Raw genomic sequence first — 25,222 nt, forward strand, 5'->3', positions numbered from 1 at the left:
TCCTTGAAATATGACAGGCAGCAAATAGTTCGACAAAATGAAGCGGGTGTATGTATTTATTTCGGTGATGAATGGAGGTTCTCGACCACACACGTCATACTTCAATATTGCAGTTTGACTTATCGATAGAATCTGGTGTAGCATTTATAAAGAGTGAGTGAATATGGTTTTACGCCGCTTTTAGCAATATTCCAGCAATATCACGGCGGGGGACACCAGAATTGGTCTTCACACATTGTACCCATGTCGGGAATCGAACCCGGGTCTTCGGCGTGACGAGCAGCGCTTTAACCACTAGGCTACCCGACCGCCCCGCATTTATAAAGAGCCCCGTGCAGTCTTTGTGCACGTATGATTGTTTATATAGAAAATCTCACCCAAGTGTCTTTTGATATCAACGAGTGTTGATATATTTGATATCAAAATAGACGAGGGTGAGATTCTATTATCATCCAACATCATTGTTCCAACTTTTTCAGTTTTTAGACAGTAAAAAAGTGTATTGAGTGTAAAAAGTGCTGCTAACAGCTTGAGTAGCAGAGCCATTAGTGATGTCATTTGATTGCGACGTCATGGTAACCAATGACGTCACAGTGGTCTGCAAAGCATTGTGATGCAATTTCATTGCAGCGTTATCTATAGTGTAGATATAGCTTGATCTCACCCAACCGATATCTAGTGTGGGACCCAGTTTTGGGTGATAAATGTCTCTATGCTCCATTTTGTTGGCAGCACATTTGCCTGTCGGCTTTAAATAACAATTGGTAAAAACATGTGACACATAAGCAAGTTATTAAAACTGTATTTTGTTGGGTCGTCGGCATGGATGCAAAGGTAAGCAACGTTAAGACACAGACTAAGAAACAAAGCTGTGAACTCTTTTTTCTAGCTCTGTATGTATATTTAATCTTACGAGCTGACATGTAGAAGATGGAATTGCAGCAGCCCGGGCTTGCGCTCCAAGTATTCATTACAGTCACTTTTTTTCACGGTAATCTATTTGCACCAACACCGGTACCTAAGGCTAAGTGGGCCATGTTGAAGTGTTTCCAGTTGCGACCCGAGTGACTAGGGGCAGATCTTCGCCACTCACACGATGCTGGGCAAATGTCAGGTAATTTACTCATCAATTTGCAAAAGGTTACGTTTGTACCGCTCGTTGTTTTTTGAGTTAGAAGTGGCTGTTGTATCCCTGTTCGCCTGTAACAGAGCGGCTGATGCATGGGGAATTGGGATCTGGCGGCGGGGAGTCCTCTCTCGACTGTGTACTGAGAAAGACCGCACTAAAGGAAGTATTCTGACATTTAAATATAATACAACTGATTCTATCCTCTGACTTAAAAAATAAGCATTTATCAAACACTGTGGACTAACCCAAATGTCATGATATAAATCAAATAAGCAATGTAATTGATTTTACTTTTATGACTGATTTTGACTTATCGATTACAGGTGTATATGTCTTGTAAAACAGTTCATTCGTAACATATATAGAATACTAAACAATTTCCTGTGTAATACCAATTTTATGAAACGAGTGAATAGTTGTGGTATCTGACGAGCGAAAGCTCGTCAGATACCACAACTATTCACGAGTATTCATTGGTTTTACACGGGATCGAGTTTAGTATTTTATTTATTACTTGCCATTTATAACGTTTTTAGAATAATACTGTTGAGTATGAATAGGCTGACACCTACACGATCCACGGCATAGTCAAATTTAGTTTAACAGAATAATACTTCAAACACGTCAAAAGTTGAAACGTATGAATTTAATACCATACAACGGTCCACCTTAAGAATTCACAACATTTTCGTAGGGCTAAGAATATCGCAACTCTCATACTTTACCTTAGACTAACGACTGTCGTTGCGCTACAATACGATCGCCTTGAACGGGTCTTGCACCTCAAAGTTTACAATAACGTCACAATACCCGATCTCGTTATTTGTGGAATTTTGTTGCAAGATCCATCGGCGAAACAATGTCATGTGACGTTGGCCTAGCAACAAGGTTGCTGGGGTCATCGTGTGTGCATAAGCTCCTCTCAGTGATCTATCAACTCCACACGCAAGGTCGTTGAATAAGCCAAGGGATGCTGAGAGCTTTCAATATTTGTTCATGGAACGTGTTCCGAGAGTACATAAGCACGCGTTTTGGTTTTACACAATGTGTAATACAGCTGTATGTTTATTAAACGGGTGATCTCTTCACGGGTAAGTGAATAAATTGAAGTTATCATACGGGCGATGTATGCATCCACCCGATAGAATTTTACAACATGGAATTGAACTAAATGTTAAGGAATGTATATTCTTGTAATATTCAGAGCTGAAATTCATGAAAATGTTATCAGACCAATAGTCGGAAATCCATTATCCGAAGTAGGTTATTTCGAAATTCCTGACCGCTGTGTCAGCTGTGTGTTGATATGGTTGCAGACAAATGTGTAAATAATACGACAGATGTCACCTTCGATATCGTTTTTTATATTATTTGCCTTTTGAACTTACCACTGTAAAATAACAATCAGCTGATATTACATTTGTTTAACACCAAAGCGCATGCTTATGCACTGCCGGAACTTGTTTGTCATGAAATATTGAAAATTCTCAACATCTCTGCGCTTATGCATTGACTTGCGCGTGGAGATGCTAGATTACTTTGAGAAGCTTATGCACACTCGATGACACCAGCAGCCCTGTTGCTAGGCTGACGTCACAGGGCATTGTTTCGCCAGTGTAGCTGGAAATGAAAATTTCACAAATTACCTTCATAGGGTGTTGTGACGTGTTTGTAAACTTTATACGGAAAGCTAAACGAGCTGCCGTGTAATACAAATTGAAACACGTGAATAGTTCTGGTATCTGACGAGCGAAAGAGAGTCAGATACCAGAACTATTCACGCGTTTCATACAAATGCTCAATACGTGTTGCATACAAACATGAATACTGTTGTGTGATACGTGTTATATTCTAACAACGATATTGTTGTGTGATACGTGTTATATATATTCACTTACATTTCACGACTGTTGATTCCATTTTTCGCTGCCCCCAGTGAATTCGTCCTGGAAACTTTATTTTGAGATGGTATTTGGGTGATGTTATGCATACAGATGTTGCAAAAAAACCCCGGCCTTACGCTGTATACATTAACATCTGTATTGCTGAATGATGTGGGTTATTATTTTATTATGTTTGCAATGAATACTATGAATTCGGTGTCCTTCGGAAACCGGACATAAACATTTTCATTAAATATAACACGTGCGTTACTCGGGAGAATGTTACGTCCGCCTCGATGACAATGTTGTTGATACGCTGTAGAACATCGACCAGTTGTCTTCGTTGTCAAATGACTGATGCCGCCACATGATATAACAGTTTGGTCGCTCTCAATATCGCCGTGCGTTGTGTCTTCCAGAGACTCCGCCTCTAAGGGTAGATGACCTAAGTCGCCTGGCATGGATCTCACCACAACCTCGGTAAGTACTTGGTGTGACAGATTTTCCACAACAGCCTAAGTAGGTCATGGGTGTAGCATGCATCCCACCACCGCCACAATAAATCCTTGGTGTAGCAACCATCCCACCACCGCAACAATAAGTCCTTGGTGTAGCAACCATCCCACCACAGCCTAAATAAGTCCTTGGTGTAACAACCATCCCACCACAGCCTAAATAAGTCCTTGGTGTAACAAACATCCCACCACAGCCACAATAAATCCTTGGTGTAGCAACCATCCCACCACAGCCTAAATAAGTCCTTGGTGTAGCAACCATCCCACCACAGCCTAAATAAGTCCTTGGTGTAGCAACCATCCCACCACAGCCACAATAAGCCCTTGGTGTAACAAACATCCCACCACCGCCACAATAAATCCTTGGTGTAACAACCATCCCACCACAACCACAATAAATCCTTGGTGTAGTAACCATCCCACCACAGCCAAAATAAATCCTTGGTGTAACAACCATCCCACCACAGCCAAAATAAATCCTTGGTGTAACAACCATCCCACCACAGCCTCAATAAGTCCTTGGTGTAACAACCATCCCACCACCGCCACAATAAGTCCTCGGTGTAACAACCATCCCACCACAGCCTTAATAAGTCCTTGGTGTAACAACCATCCCACCACCGCCACAATAAGTCCTCGGTGTAACAACCATCCCACCACAACCACAATAAATCCTTGGTGTAGTAACCATCCCACCACAGCCAAAATAAATCCTTGGTGTAACAACCATCCCACCACAGCCAAAATAAATCCTTGGTGTAACAACCATCCCACCACAGCCTCAATAAGTCCTTGGTGTAACAACCATCCCACCACCGCCACAATAAGTCCTCGGTGTAACAACCATCCCACCACAGCCTTAATAAGTCCTTGGTGTAACAACCATCCCACCACCGCCACAATAAGTCCTCGGTGTAACAACCATCCCACCACCGCCACAATAAGTCCTCGGTGTAACAACCATCCCACCACCGCCTAAATAAATCCTTGGTGTAACAACCATCCCACCACAGCCTCAATAAGTCCATGGTGTAACAAACATCCCACCACCAATAAGTCCTTGGTGTAGCATGCATCTCATCACCGCCTCAATATGTCCTTGCTCACACATGAATCTGGAAATAACCTAAATAACGCCTTGGTGTGGTATGCATTTCACGACACCACAAGTTGGTCAATGACACAGCATGTATCTTACCACAGCCTTTGTGGTTCCTTGGTGTAGCATGTATCTCGCCAAAGCCTTAGTAAGTGTTTGCCTAAGGAAGCATATCACCAGTCTCAATAAAGATCTGAAGGACGAGGATTCTCATCTCGACGTTGATGTTGTGGGATAGCAGAAAACGTTACCAATAATCCCCGTATTTCCTCTATAATAATCTCAATTGCATGTGTAATAATCCTTCTTTGAGCCATTGTACTGTCATAGCTTGCAACACAAGCCCGTGCAAGAGCCAGACAGATATTAAACCTGACTGTTGCTTCTCTTACCTTTTCAAATACATTCCATTCGCACGTTCTCTACGTTATCTACGTTTTTATTGTTTCCAAGCATTATTACTTAATACAACTATGATATCACGATTTCAGTCAGATCCGATCACGGAGGACTCATTCGGACCGGGGCTCTATGACGTCATCCCTCGTAGCGTCTTTATCACATTTGGGGTGATCTTAGTCGTCGCCGGCTTCACCGGCAACATCTTCATCATCCTTATCTGCTGTCTTGACGCTGAACTGAGACGTTCATCTAAGCATTTTATCATCACCAGCCTTAGCCTTTTGTGTCTCTTGGAGCAATGCCTCAGCGCCTTCATCGTGCACACTCACATCTACAACATCGAAAACATTGCTGGGACATACGGATGTGCTGTGTCCTACTTCATCAGTGCCGGTAGCTATATCTCCGTGTCTGTCACCGTCCTTTTGGTCGCTACTGTTGCCTTTGACTCTGCCCTAACCTTATGTTTGAACCCTCCAGTGAAAGATACCCTCAGAGTCTGCATCGCCCTGGAATGTGTTGTGTTCATCGTCATTGGATCAACGTTCATGCTGCTGCCGTTGATGAACGTCAGCGCCTACAGTGACGTATGTAGTGTGCACATGAAGGAACACTACATGCTGGCGTTGAACCTCATCCACTTCATCCCCCAATGTCTGATCCTCTTCCTTGCGAACCTCATCCTGTTCATGTGCTACAGCCGTAAGGTGAGGAGCTGCCCTGACGCGACACTGCCTCATCCCACGGATGTCTATCTGGCATCTGCCCTCGTGGTCCTGCTGAAACTACCGGACTTTACATTCTCACTTGGGTTCAAAACATGCAACGACGATGATGGTAATGGAATGTCTATATTCTGGATAGTGGCGACCTACACAAGTACCTCCATCTATGTAGCACTCCCCTACCTGTGGCTTTCAGGCCAGGACACCAGGCAAGGTGCTAAAAGGGTACTACTAGGGCGGTGTCTCAGAAAGACCTGCACACAGGATATGTACATCCTCACGAGCCCGGAAGAGTTCAAGGAGCCATATTGCTGACATTATCTATCTTATCTGTCGGAATAGTAACTATAGTAACACCTGCAGTAGTGGCATTACTATCCATACACCGGTCTGCTCATACGCATTAGAGTGTGTCCTTATAACGTACACAGTTGCATGTACATAAACTTCAGCAAAAGATAAAAAATACTAGATATTTACAGTCATTTATAAACACGTTGTCTGTATGAACAACAAAGGCGGCACATAAATTACCCATACACCAGCAACGAAGACGTTACATGCATGGACTGTGTATGCTCAATTCTAGCAACTGTTTTCCTGTAACAAATAGTCAGTGTTGCTTATCATATATAATGAAATTGGCTTGATCAACAACAGTATTTGGAGTATGTCATCAGTCCACTTTTAATTTTGTGACTTCAAGTGGAACGTTACAAAAATCCTTATTTTGCAAACAGCCATTTTCCCGGACATTAGACTTGAAAACATTATTTATAGAAGCGTCACGCTAAGAACTATCTTTATAAATACATACTAAGGCCACGTTAACTGAATGTTAAGGGCTTTTGTGTAATGTTTTAATATGTAATCTTGTATATTTTTATACATATAAAACTTATGGTTGCCTTAAGAATAATTTAATTCATTGGTAATAACATTTACACATAGTTTTTAGTATCATTATTACTGTATCGGTGCCTGGTGTTTTCATATAATTATTTATGTACGCAACTTCTTCTTGCCCAACTAAGCATAGACCCTACTACACTTGATGGATATTACAATAAGAATAAAGTCGTGATAAAACTGAAAAATGTGCTTTTGAGGTTATTATTTCTGTTTTCTGTTTGAATCGGAAAATATCACATTTCCGTTGTGCTGCTGTGAGGCGTCGGGCAACAAACACATTCTTCTTCATGCAAATTGTGTGAGGGTGGGTGCTACTAGACTAACATTTAGTCTCTGAAATCTTATTTTACACAATATCCTTCTTGACTCTAAAAATATAAAAAATCCCTATGCTGATTGGAATAGAGCTAGCTTGAGCTGGCTAGACTTGCTTTTGTATGCATTTCTAGATTATTTGTTTCATAAAATAAATATATTCCACGGTCATGGTGCAGGACTAGGGTGCTATCGGCATTGCAGGATATGTTTATCCTTTCCGCGGACATCTGGCGTCGTCATTGGTTTTCAGTGATCCATTCATATAATTTCCTACGCTGTTTTGCTTGTTACTCCCAATGAAATTCATTGGCGTTGACCTTATATATTTGGAAGGAATTGAATTGACCAAGGAACATATGCAACTTAAAATATTGTATTCTACATTCCACGTGTGAGGTTGGATGGGGTCTGGTGGTATTAGTTACAGTAGGATATTTTGCTGCTGGAATGTATGTAATTAACCTTCGATAATTCTTTGTATTGGATGACATAAGAAAGCGGTTTACCACCTGACACAATAAAGCATTGTACCGAATGGAACATTAGTTTCCGATGACATCACCAAACATTGTATGCGATGACATCATGAAATATATTATATAACGTCTACGCCAGAGAGCACCCAGTCTCGATTATCCACCGAAACAGATTCCAATGGGCGTAGAATCCAAAACATTGCAGTAGATGATATAGTGAGTGAGTGAGTATGGTTTTACGCCGCTTTTAGCAATATCCAGCAATATCACGGCGGGGGACACCAGAAATGGGCTTCACACATTGTACCCATGTCGGGAATCGAACCCGGGTCTTCGGCGTGACGAGCGAACGCTTTAACCACTGGGCTACCCGACCGCCCAGTAGATGATATAAACAATATTGTATGAGATGACAAAATGAAGCTCTGTGTCGGATGATCACAAAACCAAAGTTTGCAGCCGATGATGATATAAAACATTGTGTCCGATGCATATCAGCATACTGCATCCGGAGACAAAACAAAACATCGCATCGGATGGCAAAAAAATCTCTTATCAGGAAGATTACAAACATGTTTTTTCTTATGACACAGTAAACCACTGTGTCTAATGATAAATACATATTGAATATTGTGCCTTAACAAAGCTTTGTATTTTGTCTCACTGATAACTACTGTTGAATGTGTCGAGTCGTACATTATGCAGACTGGCGGTTAGATGCCATAGAAAACACACAAACTGCCGGTGCATAATGGATGAGGACACGACGTCTGTCAGCTTTAAATTCACAATCAATACACGGTCTGAACTCGGCCACGGCAGACTGTAGCATTGCTTTGCAGATAAATGATAGCGGTTCACTGTAAACAAACCAATTTGTTTGTGAATATTAAATATTCCAGTAATGGGTTATCGTTTCAGCTGACAGGACAGGAAATTACTCGTCAATTAATATAATTATCTTTAACACCCTCCGTATACCCCAAAAGCACACACACTATTTCCATTAAATCCAAATGAACCTACTAACGATAAATAAAACGTTTGTTTACTATTACTACCGAATACATGTTAGACTGCGGAATATTCGTAATGGTACATACATGTAAATTCGCTATGAATAATATTATTGTTGTTCAACTAATGTCACGCCTTATTGTCTGTTGGTTTATTTACATATTGCTAACCTGTTAGCATTTTACACCACAGCTGTTAAAACACTACAGCGCTGTTACGCGTCTGGGAGTGGAAGCTAATTAGACTGCAACTGTCCTGTCAGGGGCAGCGGAGGACCATCAGCCGCAGCGAACTCTTTGCCAGTACACCGCCTCTGTTTCCTCGCTCACAACGTTGGGCTGTACAGTCCGTCAGTGGAGCTGAATATTATTTGACAATTTTGAGAGCGGATAAAAAGCCAGGAAGTGAAGCTTGCGTATCTAGTCAGGGAGATTATGGAGCCGCCATCTGCTCCCATCGTTATCTGCGAACAGAAATAGGACCATCCTCAGGACCGTTCAGCATGGCGGAATCAACAGAGGTAATCTGATGCGGTAGTTTATCGTATTAATGTGCCTGTATATCAGTATGCTTGTCAAGGCTGTTATCTCATTACTGGTGGTGGAAACATCGTTTATCTTTTGGGGTTACGCGTAGGACGTGTGTGTGTAAACATGAAAGAAATGTGTATTTTCGATAAATGTTGAGAAGCGTGTCTAGCGTTGCACCTGTCCTCATACTGAAGCTCACCTGGTCTGGCGCCGCCGTCGACTTTCAGTGATGAATTCAAGGTGTCGCAGCGCGTCTGATTCAATCCCAGTTTAAAATTACGAGGGAACGTTTAAAGGTTACTGAAATGAGAGTAGATATAATAGCGTGAATTATTATCAAATGCAGCTGTAATGGGGAACATACCATTATGAGCCTAATAGGCTAATTTACAAGCCAGGTAAACCAGTGCTAAACTTTACTGTCATATACAGACAGGTGATGCTTGTTTCTGCATTTCTACTTTCTGATTGAATATTACCATTCACTGTGTTTTGATGATGGGAGCCCAAAACACCCATGTATCCGGTACAGTATTTAATACTGGCATTCATATAATATTTTTTAAGGATTTGAACACCTTGGATTGTCTGAAAGGATATAATGCAACGTCCATGCAGACAGAAAGCCTTAACCATACGGCGTGGAATTAGATTTGTGGTATGCAATCGACGTTCTGCACATTTAGACGTTTAAGGTTCTCATCTACCACGCAGCATTATTCTCATATCGATTTTTGTGTTTGAACATTGTCAGTAAGACAGGATCCAAAACTTTCTCTGCATCCTTACATATATATACACATATATAGAGTTGTGACTTCCCTGGAATAATTCAGTACAGCAAACATTTGTAATTTATTAAAAGCCATGGACAAGAGTTTCAGAAACACGTCAAGTCAGACACAGGTCCGGGCTTCGCAGTTTGATTAGGAGGATAAACTCGGAATGACATTACCGACACTTATGAGTATGTTTTTTTGTTTGTTTGTTTGTTATCACATGCTGCATTCACTATATATGACCTGCGTGTAATCGAGTGGTTGTTATTGTCAGCAACTATCACATCGTCGGAATACGATGACATCAAGTAACCAAGACACGGTGCCTGGTCGCCCGATCCATTAAATCGTCTCTTCCGACTGATAATTATGATAGATACAACACGGGTCATGATGCTAAGAAATTCATACATGTTTCTAGTACATCAGGACGTTTACCTTGGCATTATCAGACATTAATGTCACGTTGCTTTCAATTTAATTTATTTATTTTCTGTTTTGGTTTTTGATACTAACACAACACGTTTTGTTTTGCAATTTGTAGATTCTACCTTCGCGCAAAGCTTGTCACTATTTTAAATGTGAGTTTGAATTAATTTGTTTGATTGTTATAGGTAGTGTGGTAAGTCCATTGATATCTGACTTCTTGAATTCCACACTCTAAGGCTGAAATGATCTACGTGTATACCGACGCCGTGTCAAGTGACACCGATTGTAAACAAATAAGGGGTTCTTGTTACCACCTACCTCTATTATATCTGCAAATTTTGAATAAAAATTTCCTATGACTTGTGAAACAAATACTTTAAATACTTCATTCAGCAGTCTTGGCGTTAACTTAAATTGAATTTATAAATTTGTACTCCAGTTTCCGTCAAAATATATCATATAATAGATCTGTAAAAACTGAGCATTCCTCATTAACTGAAGTTTGGGCCTATTTGTCCGGAAACATATTCTTCTCTGAAGCGACTGGCTTAATCAAGATGAAACCTGGTATCTACGTTCTTCTTAAAGAGTATTCAAATTGATTTTCCATCTATTAACGTATTTTAAGTATTCACAAATTAAAGTTCAAATAACCATGCATTGCTCGTCATCTGTCCGTTGGATACAATCTCAACATGATATTTGAAACCGCATGAAAATGATGCTTTGCTGTTAATGATTCCTGCAAACGTATCTCCTAATTATAAATGTGAACACACAATTCTGATCCGATTATGAATATGCCCTTAGTAGCAGCCTATTTGTTCATCGTTTTTATTGGGACTATGCGTGTCCATATTTGCAATATTTTATGCTCTGTTATTAACTTTGTGTGTAATAGTGCTCCAAGCTATGTAACAAACGTGTTTAGATGTTAACATACAAACATTCATGTTGACACTGTCATAACATTTGATAGCTACTTGGGAGAAAAGGGTACTATATTTTCAATGCCAAAGTGTCAAATGTTGTAAATTTGGCACCGTTATGTCTATGTACATGTAATGGCTCCACATTAAGAACACGGTATATGCATCTCTACACTGGCATGACAAAATAAAACGCGAAAATAATAACAACTATAAGTTGATTGCCGATTTGAATGAAGGAATTACTGACAATTCTCTCTGAACAAAGTACATGTTTGTCGCTAAACATTTACTCAAATATTAGTCGTAGTTAATAAATGTATTGGTGCACGTTTTTTTCTGATAGTTGCAGTGTGTACATTATGTTGCATACATTCTAGGCATCTGATTAGCTGATTGTGAACAATAACCCCAAAGGGACAACTTTCGTTCATTCGTTCAAACCTTCGATCAAACCAACTGAAATGATTATTATTTGAAAAGTTACATTTTGATCAAATACTTAAGTACTTCAGCAAAACAAACAATATCTCGCATGCATCTGATGATCTCCATCGCTGAATTAAAGTGCGCCTGTTCATGATCAAAGAATGTGGGATGAGGCTACTCACATGATATGACTGTTTCTTCTCAACAGACATTATGAAAATTACCCAATCAGAAACCAAATTGTTTCTTGAAATGTTCTGAAAAGTACCAAAGAGAAATATATAAGTGTTGTTTGATATTACTGTTTTTAATACAGCAGAACCGGGACTGTCGCCGCTCCAAGTTCACTAGACGCTTCGCGTTCAGAATGAAAGGTCGCAAGTCACCTTAACGATAAACCGTGTACAGCGCATAGTCATTTGGGCAAGAGGCGACTCAATAGATCGGGTGGTCAGGCTGGGTTGATTGATGATGTGTCAACGTAGTCCGAAGGTTCAGATCGTTGCTCATAACATACTTTAACTTGATTGTCTGGTCCACAATCGACTACTTACAGGCCACCGACATATAAATTAAATATTGTGAGTGTAGCGTTAAACACACACACACACGCACACGTACACACACACACACACACGCACACGCACACGCACACGCGCACACGCACACGCACACGCACACGCACATGCACACCTTGATACATGGTCGTTTTCAGTCGGCCATGCAGCGGGTAAAATTGGCAGCGTAAGACATTTGTGCGTCATTTCATCTAGTACTAGGCTGAACCACAGATATCCTCTTGAACATCCAACCGACCGTGAAACACATTTCCGAGAGTTCATTCTGTGGTAGTGTGTACTGGCACAGTTGTCTAGTGAATGAGTGAGTGAGTGAATGAGTTGAAATTTTAAATCACATCGGCAATATTTCAGACATATCGTGACTATCAAATGTTAAACATAATAAATACTTTGAGGCTTACATACAAACCTGCCAACGAAAGACAGTAAAATGAATAAACTTATCACAGAAAAATATTTAAAACTAGTATGGAATCATGAAATGGATACATAACATCACATACAAACGGGCTATAGATCGCCAGCAACTGAAGGTAGATCACCCTACTGGGGACAGAGTTGTCTTGTCTACAAAGCACTTGAGCTTTGACAGATAACTAGTTTCAAGGGACAGCATTAAAGAGAGATACGTACATTCTGTAAAAAGGACGTTTCGTCAGTTCTGATAAGGCATTACTGCATTGTTAAAACACTTGAACGCCCTTTACTGGAAACCTTTGTTCAACTTTACTGGTTTGTTAAACACAATGACGTCACTGACGTCCTCTGTGGTTTGGTCAGCAAACGTAACCCTTGACGTGTGTCTCGCAAACGTTAACCCTTGATGTGTGTCTAGCAAACGTTAACCCTTGATGTGTGTCTCAGTTGTGATATAAACTGTTTGTCTATGTTGAATCACCTTCAAATTATATATGTGCTAATAAATATAGAAAATGTGTGTCCCTTGTGAAAATATTTCCAGTTTGCCTTCGTTAAACGTCGGGCAGACTGAAACTTATTTCCCTCGGAATATGATTTAGTTTTTCAATTTGAAGTTTGAGTGATATTTTACATACTGTTATAATTTACGCGTATTATGCACGTATGTACGTTTTATGCATTGATCTTGGAGGTGTAAATCATGTCCGTGATGTTGTGGAATCCGAATTAGAAGATTAACATACTGTAGCTTTATATTTGAAGATGGACGTGTACATTCAATACATGCACATTTAATTCGTAACCGATCACGTCAGCCTCTGACTTCACAATTTGAAAATATAACAATATTCATAGAAGGTTTAATTTCCGAATTCAGGAATCAATGGAGACTTCTTTTAAACCACATATATTAACTTTCATATATTGAAACCATTTTTATCATTATACATAATGGCTTCAACAAGATAGTTACAAGAAATCACTCTATGCACAAATGATCCTCCTAATACTCGGAGAAAATGAAGTGAAGTACATACGATTATTACGACAGACTGATTGTTTGTTTTTAACGCCACACTCAGCAATATTCCACCTACATGTATATGTTAATACATCTGGACATCAAATACATCAACTCTGGACCAGACAGTTCAGTGACTGACACCTTGAGCACCTGGGACGTAATTATGATACGACGATATGCATCAACCAAGTCAGCGAAGCCTGACCACCCGATCCCGTTAGTCGCCTCTTATTATCATAGCGTAACGCTAAATGGCAACTCCTGTTAATGCTAGGCAGAATTCAAGACTAATGTGCGTGCTGTGCATGGGATAATAATTAAATTTTCGTTGTGTTCATTGAAATTCCTGTATTCTGATTAGCTGAATTGGTCACGTGTTATTGCATTCATTTCCCAATGAATGTAAAAAATTAAGCCACGCCCACCGAGGCGCACTACTTTTATTACCGGAATGTCGGGGAATCCCAATATCAAAGCCGAGGGATTCCCTTTCTGCTCACGTGTATCGTCATGCACAGGACATTTAGCGACTTTCATGCATATGCATTGTCCAAACTACCCATTGAAACCGATGGCCGAGAATGAATGAAACAGCAAACGTGCAGGCTCGCTCGCCTGTTTTTTTCTGCTCGCCTCGGTTCAACTTTCATGTCTTCGGGTTTCCTTTCTAACTAGCATTTTTCCAACTGTGTTTTACCGTTATCAGGGAAGTAATGTTTGAATCTGGCGGTAACTGACCATGTAATTTGAAACAGCCGCCTTCTCCCGGACATATTTCTTCCAGTTCGTTACAGTCTGACTGTTGCAGTTCTTTTTGCCTCTTGTCTTAACTGACAGGTCCAATGAACATTGTTTTGATCCTGCTCTCCGTTGATTGGCTACTGACAGTGTAGGCGTGTCAATTTATGTGCATAAATTAAACAATCACTATTCATGTCACGCACAGTATGTATTCCTACACCTGGAATGTTTATCAATCTCGTCATTTTTGTCTGTTTTGATATACAAAACTGTTTTTGGTTAAACTATTGTAGATAAAACATGTTTTATGCTGTCGAATTTAATTATAAGCATTGACTGTGTATTTTTTTCGGTTCATTGAGGTATGAATCGAAAAACCAATGTGCAAACTTTTGTAAGAATCCGCTACGCGGATTCATACAGTTTGCACATTGGTTTTTCGATTCATACCTCAATGAACCGAAAAGAATACACAGTCAATGCTTAAATGATAAATTATGTTTAACATCAGTGTTGTTCAGTTGCAAACTTATGGTTTTCCACTGAATGTGTGCTTACAAAATACCAGTGTGAAGGGTTAACGTCGCGTTTAATATTGTTGCACTTATATAGCGACGTGCATGCATGTGTGTGTCCAATTGTATTAGTACGGTGAGGTGAGGTGAAATGGGGTTTAACGTCGCGTCCAAGATTATTGCACTTATATGTATGTATGTGTGTGTGTGGCTGCTTGTACTAGTCCGGACTGATGCCGATTTATAGTGCTAGCTCACTGAGATACCATGCCGCAGTTTAACATGAATACCCCACTCAGACACAGTATACTGACTCCGAGCCGACCAGTCCTTGTTTTAGCCCCTTAATGCCAAGCGCCAGACAGGGTAACAACAAGTACAATCTTTTAACGTCTTTTTGTATGACGCGGCCCGGGATCGAACCCTGGACCTTCCGCTCTCCGGGCGGACGCTCTACCACTAGACCACGGAGGCGGTCGTATTAGTACGGACAAATGCCGGTGTAATAGTGCCAGCCAAGTGAGATATAATACTGCTGTTTAACATGGATTCCCCACCCAGACATAGTATACTGATTCCGAGTCGACCAGTCCTTGTTGTATCCCCTTAATGCCGAGCGCCAGACAGGGTAACAAGTACCATATGTCAACGTATTTCAGTAACACGCGCCCGGGGATCGAACCACCAACCTCCCGCTCTCCTGACAGACGCTCTATCATCTTGACCATGGAGGCGATCTCACATACACCTCATCCTGTCTTTGTTTTCGTCAAAAAAGATTTAAGCTTTTAAACACAAGAGAAATATTATAATTAAGATCATATTAGATATTGTTTGTATCATGATCGGGATTAAAGTTTTCCCCTTGCATACGATGCTGATGACAAAATCTTTTCTACATCTTCTGGGAACATGTGTTGCGAACATACACGATAACATTGCTCACCATAGGCAAAGTGAATTTTGAACGACTATAAAACAACTGCCCGTTCTGTAAATACATAATGGGATTAACATCTTCTGTGAATAAACTGACACAAACAGATGCTGTGGGAATGTTTCAGGCTATATTCATGTATCAATGTGTCAAATCAACCTGGAACAGAGTTTGCCTGTTTGAAATTACGCGGGCATCTACGGCAGCAGTAACTTCACGCAGGAACGGGTACTTAAGGGCAGTGCAAGGCAGGTTTTAATAAATCTATTGGCATCGTCGGCAGCGATTACTGAAGCTGCGGTCATTTACGGACATCTTAGGGCAGTTTTTAGTCGGGATGTGGGCAGCTACTCAAGGCTTTCAGTGGGTTGCTTTCGGGGAATTTAACAAGCATCCCCCTAATTTGGAACTTGGATTAAGTATAGTCCCCTCCGTCAGTTCTGATTAAGGTGGTTACATACGCGGAGTGAGTGAGTGAGTGAGTTGGGTTTAACGCCGCTTTTAACATTATTCCAGTCATATCACGGCGTGTCAGCTTAATGTTGGAGGAAAGCCCGAAGTGATGCAGGTCTCAGACGTTTACCACTTCGGTGAAACCCACGAGCACGGGTATGGTGCTGACAAACATAGAAACATAATTGGGGCGAACCGGGATTCGAACCCACAATCATAGGTTTCTGGCGTGTCCAAGGGACGCAACTCTGCACAGCGAATCGCGGCGCCTTAGACGACTGGGCCACCCGTGCCCTCTACATACGCGGATGTTGTGCAACGTCCATCACGGCATCAGTAACAGGTGCTATGTTTACCCCTGCATCGTCTACTGCCTCGATCAATACAGCGAGCTACATGCACGCAAGTTATCCTTTTAATAGCTACAATTGAAGCAAAACATGCTGTTTGAGTAATTCAACACTGCAGTTCTACTAGTGTGATGAAGTGTCCCTCGGAAAGTGCCGTCACGTGGCACAACGTGTGTTGGGTAACAGTACAATGCAGATTACATTTCACTGTCGATATAATGAATCATCTGTTGCAAGCCTGTTCTTATTGCTACACCAATGGATCATTGCTTTGCTGCACTGGCGCCGATTATATTTGCATTTTAAGTTTCACTTGCAAAACACAATTGAACATAGTGTATTCTATACGAGTTCCACGTCGATCAATACCTCGCTCTGTGGCAGGACCGTATAGCGTTAATACCTCGACGCTAACGGCCAACAGATAAAATTCGAAACGATGACTGCGTTTTCCTGGCACCAAAAGGAAATGGTATTGATTTATTTCTCCTCTAGTATGTCTACATAGATGGAAGATAATCACATCTACTGGCCTCACGGAATAGCTTGTTATATGCGGCATGTACTTCCACTGATCGGTTTGGAAATTCTTAGTAAGTGCAGAGTATCGATGAGGTTATTCGTTAAGGGTGTCAATATGTTATAGGTGTCTACATGTATAGCAGGTCTTGATGTGTAGGATGTTTACAAAAGCATGATGTTCACATTTGTATGGTGTTTGCAAGTCTCGGGTGTCTATACGATTAGGATGTCTGCATGTGTAGGGTGTCCACATGTCATAAGTGTCCACATGTACAGGAGGTCCAGATTCAAGGATGTTTACATAAGCAAGATGTTCACATGTGTAGGGTGTTTACATAAAGAAGATGTCCATGTGTAGGTTGTTTACAAGTATCTTGTGAATACATGATTAGGATGTATGCACGTGTAGGGTGTCCACAAGTAATAAGTGTCTACATGTATGGGAAGTCTAGATGTGTAGGATGTTTACATAAAGAAGATGTCCATGTGTAGGGTGTTTACAAGTATCTTGTGAATACATGATTAGGATGTATGCACGTGTAGGGTGTCCACATGTAAGAGGTGTCTACATGTATGGGAAGTCTAGATGTTACAGGAACAAGGTGTCCACATGTATAAGGCGTTAGCATTTACAGGTTTTCGACATGAATAGGGTGTCTGTCATATGAATGGGGTGTCTACATGAAATGTGTATTTACATATACATGTGGTCTATGTGTAAGGTGTGCTTACATAAACAGGGGGTCGACATGAAAAAATGTCTAAGATGTCAACAATGTAACTGGTGGTCTGGTGGACTATCTCCCGAAAGGTCAGACCATTAATGGTCAAAACTATGCTAAGCAAAAATTACACAGTTAAAAGTCGTGGAAGATCACTAAACGTGTTGTTCAAACAAGGACAATGCGCATGTACAACGGTCTGTTGTAGCCATGGCTGCAATGCATGGCATGGTCTTTGAACTCGCCGAACATCCTCCATATATCGTCAGATGTCCACCTCTTCCCAATCTTGAGGAAATGACTGTATGAGAAGCATTATGCAAATGATGTTGAAGTCATTCCGCTTTAATTTGGTGGACGTTTTACACCACCAGGAGAAAACCTTCTAGTGGGATACAGGCACCACAGAGGTGCGTGGACCTCGGAAGGGATTATGTCGAAAAATAATTAGCAACCAACTCCATCAACGCATTTCATCATAGATTCGCTCAGAAAGTTTCAGCCTCCCTGGAGGTGCTGTAGGGTACGTGTGAGTGTCTTAACTGTGTTTCTTCTCGAAAGGTAGAAGAATAATGATACCTGCGTGCGTACCGACATGTTGTTGCATTTGTTATTCAATATATCAACACACGTCGTCCAAAGTGTAAAGCTTCGCGTAATGCCGAGGAGTTTTGATCTTTTCTCGACGAGTATTGATATATATATATATATATATATATATTTATTATTTACATGTATCATCCAAAAGCTTTTTCCCTACTCTTTCAGTGTGTAGGCAGTTATAACCACTTTCTTCATGGTCATGAGTAAAATCTACAACTACGACTTAAGTGGCAGATAGGTTAGTGATGTCAATTGGTTGTGACGTAATAACGATGACGTCACTATGGTCTGGAAAGCATTGTGATTTAACTTCTCAGACGAATGATACCTAGATTTTAGATGATCATTTCCAAAACTGTCAGTGTACGGTGGTGCGTGTGGTTCCAATTGTCACTGTAATGGGATGGTTTCAATGTTCAAAGTCGTGTTACGCGGGCGTGTTAGTGTGTGTATCTTGGTGTGGTAATCGATACGTGGCAATCGTTAGTGATTTTATAGGGATATATGTGTTTTACATCAAGAAACGAATCAGAGGTGATGTGCTGGGAATACAGGAGTTCTCTCTCTCTCTCTCAAGTGTTTGAATGGCGTCTCCGAGTAGGTTGTTCAATTTACTTAGAGACAACACACAACTGAATGCTACTCGTTCGAGATTGGATGCCATATGGTCATTATAATGAAACAAAAACCCTGTTACCATGGCGTTCGGCAACTTTAGACAAAAACTCGGACAGAAAACGATTAACGTCCTCCCAGATGCTACTATTATGTCGCTAATTCAACGTGGGCTGTAAATATATCACGTGTTCCTCTCCTTCAGTCGTGGTTGTCTCATCATCATGTAACAGAATATCTCATGGTTTTACTGTAAGAATCAATTACTTCGCCTAATAGCGTTCCTATTAATGTTATACATAATGGTAGTATTATACTGATATTGACTAGTGCATTGTTCCTAGACCTAACTCATAGCATATTGCTGTTGTTGTGATTGATTGTTGTGTTATTTGTGTGTGGTTTTATATGCCAATGAGCTTATGCTATGCTGTATCCGTCTTTCTGCTAAACTACAAAACATGCCAATGTCATTTTCACATAACATGTCCCTCATGCATGGCTACAATAAGACAGCTTTAACAGCTCATGAATGTTCTTCAGGACATTCATAGCTCCAACCTTATGATAAGTGAGGTTTGAATTGTGAACAATATAAAATTGTTTAAAAAGGTTGAATATCAACATTTGTCTACCACATGCCCACTGTACTTTTAACAAGCCTTGTACAATGTATAGATGATCATTCGGCCATATCATTGGTTAACTTTGCTTATAAGATAAACCTTCCAATTCTATTAACTAGATCTTTTTAAGATGGTCTTCACTTTCCAGTCGCATTGGCTTTAGTTCAAGGACAAGGTTATCATATTTAAGAGGGCAATTATCATAGGCAATTATGTAAGAGTCAGTGAGTGATTTGGGTTTAACGCCTCTTTGACAGTATTCCAGTTATATCTCGGCGTGTCAGCTTAATGTGGAAGGCAAGCCTGAAGTGATGTACGTAAAGGTCAAAGCTATGGCTCAAGGTCAGCATCGCCGCAGCGGCACTGCCACAACATCTTGACTCGACGAAACCACTTGTCGGTGGTTGAAGACATTTTGCACTCGATATTTGTCAATCATCTGGCGTGTTTGTATGTTCCTAAACTTATTCTGCCAATTTCATTCCTATTGTTAAGAAAAATATACCACATACCAGCTCGAGCTTATGGCGTCTATATTTCTCAGTTGCTTTGGTACGTTTCAGCATGTATAAATTATCTAATTTCACGGAAAGACTTTTGAGAACAACTAAGCATTCCAGTCAATGACTCACCACATAAGGCCTGGTTAACTTATTTCAGAAATTGTATTTCTACCCTTTTCGCGAACACCTGGTGTCATCACTGAATTTCAGTGATCCATTACGCCCTATTGAAATCTGTTTCGGAATATATTCAATGCTGATTATTATCTTGAATTCTCTTTTGATGACACGCTGAATGTTAACAAGCGGCTGCAGGTATGTTTGAAAATTACGACTGATCTAATTTCAGTACATCAGTTCGCTAACAACTGCTTTATATTGCAATTTGTTAGACTTTCTTACGCATCACATACTCTTCAGGTTATGAATATCTTTGTCACCAGTTTGAATCCATCAAATAATTTTGCAATTTTTGTATACCATTTCCCGCAAGTCTTTAAAGTTATTTTTTAATTTTAAATTTAATTTTATTCGTATGTAAAACCTGATATGAAAGTGTTTCGATTCGAGCACTCAATTTGAAAAGTATGTTCACGCAGAAACAGCTCGAATTTATCTTACATAATTGGTATAATATTTGACAATGATAAGATACGTTGTTTCTCTGTAATGTGGTTAGAATTGGTATTTTTACCACCATTAAATTACCTCCATACTGTATATTCCTCTTAGCTAACATTTTAAGATTATCGGAAAACACCTTTGTACGTTTGATCAGCATACATGTAAATGATTACGCTCATTAATTTGGCTATTTCTACAGCTGAACATCATTACATTTAGACGTTAAATACATTGAAGCATATAACAACATTGATCGAGACAAGTATAACTTGTGATAAAGTATATTTTCACTGCAAAAGGGTCACTCTCATGTTTAATGGTGATACATATTCTCCGACCCCTCTCTCTTGTTTGGTTGTACAGTAGTATCGAAATGAATATGTTGTATAAGTTTAGAAACGCGTTATTGAACTCTGCCTCTCATTTTCATTACAGTTATTTTTTTTGTATAATTTAATTACCCCGAGAAGCTCCTGGCTAGAACGAGTCTTCAGCAACCCATGCACGCGGTCATCATCGTGTCATCGTATCCCAATAGCGGAGATCGATGTTCGTGATGCTAATCATGGAATGTCTGGTCCAACCTAGATTATTTCATATAAAAAGTACGTTACGTCAAAATACCCGTGAAGATCCGTGTCAGAATACTTCTTCAGCAACCCATGCGTGCCGTAAAAGGCGACTATGTTTGTCCTAAGAGGCGACTAACGGGATCGGGTGGTCAGGCTCGCTGACTTGGTTGATGCATGTCATCGTATCCCAATTGCGTGGACCAGTGCTCATGATGTCAATCACTGGATTGTCTTGTCCAGACTCGATTATTTAGAGACCGCCGTCATATGGCTGGAATATTGCTGAGTGCGGCGTTAAAAAATAATCAGACAAACAAATAAAAGTTATATTTTATTTACAAACCTTCATATGACATGTTGGACCAGGGAAAATGTTAATAAAAACAAGAAGAAACACAATCAAGCACTTCTTTCTCGTGTTGCATGGTTGTTGTTGTTTTCCAAAAATAGCGAATGTCCAGCAGTTGCTTCAAATATTCTCCATAAAATGCCAAATATCTGATCCTATATCACTGCCACTCTGTGTAATCTGCGGAAGTGCAGAGTTCAGAAAACACTTTTGATCGTTTCAATGAGATTTCACCACGCGACAACTAGTGAAAATGACAGATGGCGAGCCATATGATTGATTGAATCCAGTATCTCGCAGCGTGACGTCGCACGTCAACTTAACGTCCTCAGGAACACCCTAAAGTTCTTGAAAATAATAATTATGCTTCAGACTGGTGAAAAGAAAGAGAAATTGCCTGCTACAAAACAAATATCTGATTGTGTAGCTGTAACTGTAACTGAAAAGATAACTCAACGGGTACTATTCTGAATATTTTAACGGGGCAATTGTTACTATCACATTTTGTTTGATATATCCGTGGCTGTTTTTCCTTCATATGGTTGTCAACGCCATGAGGTTAACTCATTGTTAGAAACTATTTCACCGATCCAACAAATTATGTAGATGCGCCATCATGATTGACAGGAATGACAAGACATGAACAGGGTTACCAAGGATACGTAAGATCACCTGGAGGGGGATAATTTGAACGGTATCAATACGTCAGCCCTTTATGACGTAACTTGTTTGTTTGTCTGTTAATTAACGCCGCCCTCAGCAATATTCCAGCTATTTGACGGCGGTCTGTAAATAATCGAGTCTGGACAAGACAATCCGGTGATTGACATCATGAGCATCGAGACACGCAATTGGGATACGATGACATGCATCACCTAAGTCAGCGAGCCTGACCACCCGATCCCGTTAGTCGCACTCTTAGGACAAGCAACAAGCACGAGTTGCGGAAGACCAATTATAACCCGGCTCTTCACGGGTATTTTGACGTAACTGAAAAAGCGTACTTTCTTCCTTTGATCTTTCAGAGAAGCATTATGGTAAATAAACGTGATAAGGTCCTATACAACTTGAATTGCCCCTGATATAGTGAATGGTGTGAATACTACGTGGAAAGTGAATAGCTAGGACAACATCGCCTTCATGTTGACTAGCGGCTTGTCATCGGTCGTAAATTCCTCTGAATTCACATCATCACCTGTTTATATCACTGTTTAAAGGACCGCCTCCGTGGTCTAGTGGTAGAGCGTCCGCCCGGAGAGCGGAAGGTCCGGGGTTCGATCCCCGGCCGCGTCATACCAAAAGACGTTAAAATATAGTACTTGTTGTTACCCTGTCTGGCGCTCGGCATTAAGGGGCTAAAACAAGGACTGGTCGGCTCGGAGTCAGTATACTGTGTCTGAGTGGGGTATCCATGTTAAACTGCGGCATGGTATCTCAGTGTGCTAGCACTATAAATCGGCATCAGTCCGGACTAGTACAAGCACCCACACAAACACACACACGTACATGCACGTCGCTATATAAGTACAATAATCTTGGACGCGACGTTAAACCCCATTTCACCTCACCTCACTGTATAAAGGTGAGCTTCTGTACATGTGGTATTCATGCTATTTGTTTCTTTAGTTGTTTAACGCTGCTGTTAGCAATATCACAGCAACGTGTAAAGAATGGAGTCTTGGCTTGGCAACCAAATCAGATCGTGACATAAAATAAACTGTGTTTTGTTTCAGCACTTTGGTGGCGAGGACGACACACCTGTAAGCATGTTCCACTACATCAACAGGAAAGCACTGGCTTCATTCGAGCTCATCTTCTGTATATCTGGCCTCGTGACAAACTTTGTAGTAATCGCCGGCATCCTGCTGGAGCCCAAACTACGTCGATCCTCCAAACACTTTATCATAGTGAATATCTGCATCGTTTGCCTGATCCAGATCGGGGTGCTCGGAACGACCAACACATACAGCTCTATTACAAACCATTACATAGTGGGGCCAGATAACTGCTTCTCAATCGTATTAGAAGCTATCGGTTACTTTAACGTGTCAGTGGTATTAATGTTGGTAACTGCTTTGTGTATTGACGCATACCTAGACATGCTCCTCCCGCACACGACGGGCAAGAAGATCCGAGTGTGTGTTGCCACCGAGTTGATCCTGTGCAGCTGGTTCGGGAGTGCCATCCTCATCGTGCCCCTCGTGGTGTACGGAAAGATCCAGCCGACTTCCTGTGACTTCGACCTGAAGGAGAAGTACCGCACCATGCTCGGCCTCCTCCACTACCTACCCCAGGCAGTCATCGTATTCTTCCTAGGCATGCTGCTCTTACTCTGCACACTAATCAAACGTGGCCGGGATTCGCTTACACAACGACCTAACGAGTTCCCGATCGATATCCTTGTGGCTTGTCTTATTGTTATTACTCTCAACCTCCCATTCTCTGTGTTCTCCACGGCCTTCAACTACTGCTCCAAGGAGGAAGGCGACGCTTGTGCATCAATGTACACATTCTGGGCGGTGTCCTCCAGGCTAAGTTTCTCCACGTTTGTGGTGCTTCCTTATGTATGGATGCTCAGCAAGGCCATCAGACAAAGCCTACATCGTGTTTTGTGCTGCTGCTCCAAACAACCCAACGTAAACAGAAACAGCTACGTCAGCGTTTACACTGACAACGACCTAAGACTGTAGATATATTAGCAACAACAAATGTAAGATCATGATTGACCATACAGACTTTACATAAGGTAGTTATATGAGGCAATGACTGTTCTGCTGTGATTCCGAACATGCTATACTGTCCGAAAGGAATCTGACAAAGATCACCCTTTGGCATGGCAAGGTCTTGCATTGACAGACATCATTTTTAAATATACACCCCTCATCATACCTTTATGGTTTAGAGCTAAGTCGACAATGAATTACTGAAATAGTGAGCCTTTACATTAACAGCCACTCAGCATTGTCTTTATACACACACTAACCTATGATTGTGGGTTCGAATCCCGGTTCGCCCGATTATGTTTCTAGGTTTGTCAGCACCATACCCGTGCTCGTGGGTACCGAAGTGGTAAATGTCTGAGACCTGCATCACTTCGGGCTTCTCCCACATTAAGCTGACACGCCGCGATATAACTGGAATACTGTTAAAAGTGGCGTTAAACCCAACTCACTCACTCACTTATACACGCACTGCTTGTCTATCAAGATAGCTTGGACTTAGGACAAGAAAAAATGTTTTTCAGGAAATACTGGAAGATATATTAAACTGTAAGTAGTCGCGGTCATCGGATCCTGGCACGCAACGCTGTACAGCGAATTGAGGCGCTTTTGGTCACTAGGCTGCCCTTGTCCTCAAGTGCAAAACTATTGTTTATTGTTAAACGCCGCACTCAGCAATATTCCAACTTTCTGATGGCTGTATGTAAATAATCGAGTCTGGACCAATTAATCCTACGAGTGACATTGTGAGCAACGATCTTGTGTTTGTTTGC

The 25,222-nt window shown here is 40.9% G+C and overlaps 2 protein-coding genes across 2 annotated transcripts; both read left to right on the forward strand.

Moving 5' to 3' along the window:
* The first annotated feature begins 997 nt into the window (after positions 1–997).
* Positions 998–6,837, forward strand: LOC124149458. Its single transcript, XM_048394160.1, has 3 exons — positions 998–1,114; positions 3,432–3,492; positions 5,118–6,837. Exons 2-3 carry the CDS (start codon positions 3,472–3,474, stop codon positions 6,066–6,068), a joined length of 972 nt encoding a protein of 323 aa, XP_048250117.1. The 5' UTR covers positions 998–1,114; positions 3,432–3,471; the 3' UTR covers positions 6,069–6,837.
* Positions 6,838–8,707: 1,870 nt separating this feature from the next.
* On the forward strand, positions 8,708–25,208 carry LOC124149459 (green-sensitive opsin-2-like). The gene is made up of 2 exons (XM_046521057.2): positions 8,708–8,996; positions 23,463–25,208. Exons 1-2 carry the CDS (start codon positions 8,979–8,981, stop codon positions 24,417–24,419), a joined length of 975 nt encoding a protein of 324 aa, XP_046377013.1. The 5' UTR covers positions 8,708–8,978; the 3' UTR covers positions 24,420–25,208.
* The last annotated feature ends 14 nt before the right edge of the window (positions 25,209–25,222 follow it).

This window comes from Haliotis rufescens, unplaced genomic scaffold (genome assembly GCF_023055435.1).
Source record: "Haliotis rufescens isolate VD_foot unplaced genomic scaffold, xgHalRufe1.0.p SCAF_1, whole genome shotgun sequence".
NCBI lineage: Eukaryota > Metazoa > Mollusca > Gastropoda > Lepetellida > Haliotidae > Haliotis > Haliotis rufescens.

Excerpts from the sequence above, each read along its gene's own strand:
- LOC124149458 (XM_048394160.1), top strand. The coding sequence starts at position 3,472 with ATGGATCTCACCACAACCTCG. Across the intron at positions 3,493-5,117 it reads TGGATCTCACCACAACCTCG|TCAGATCCGATCACGGAGGA; the intron begins GTAAGTACTTGG and ends TCACGATTTCAG.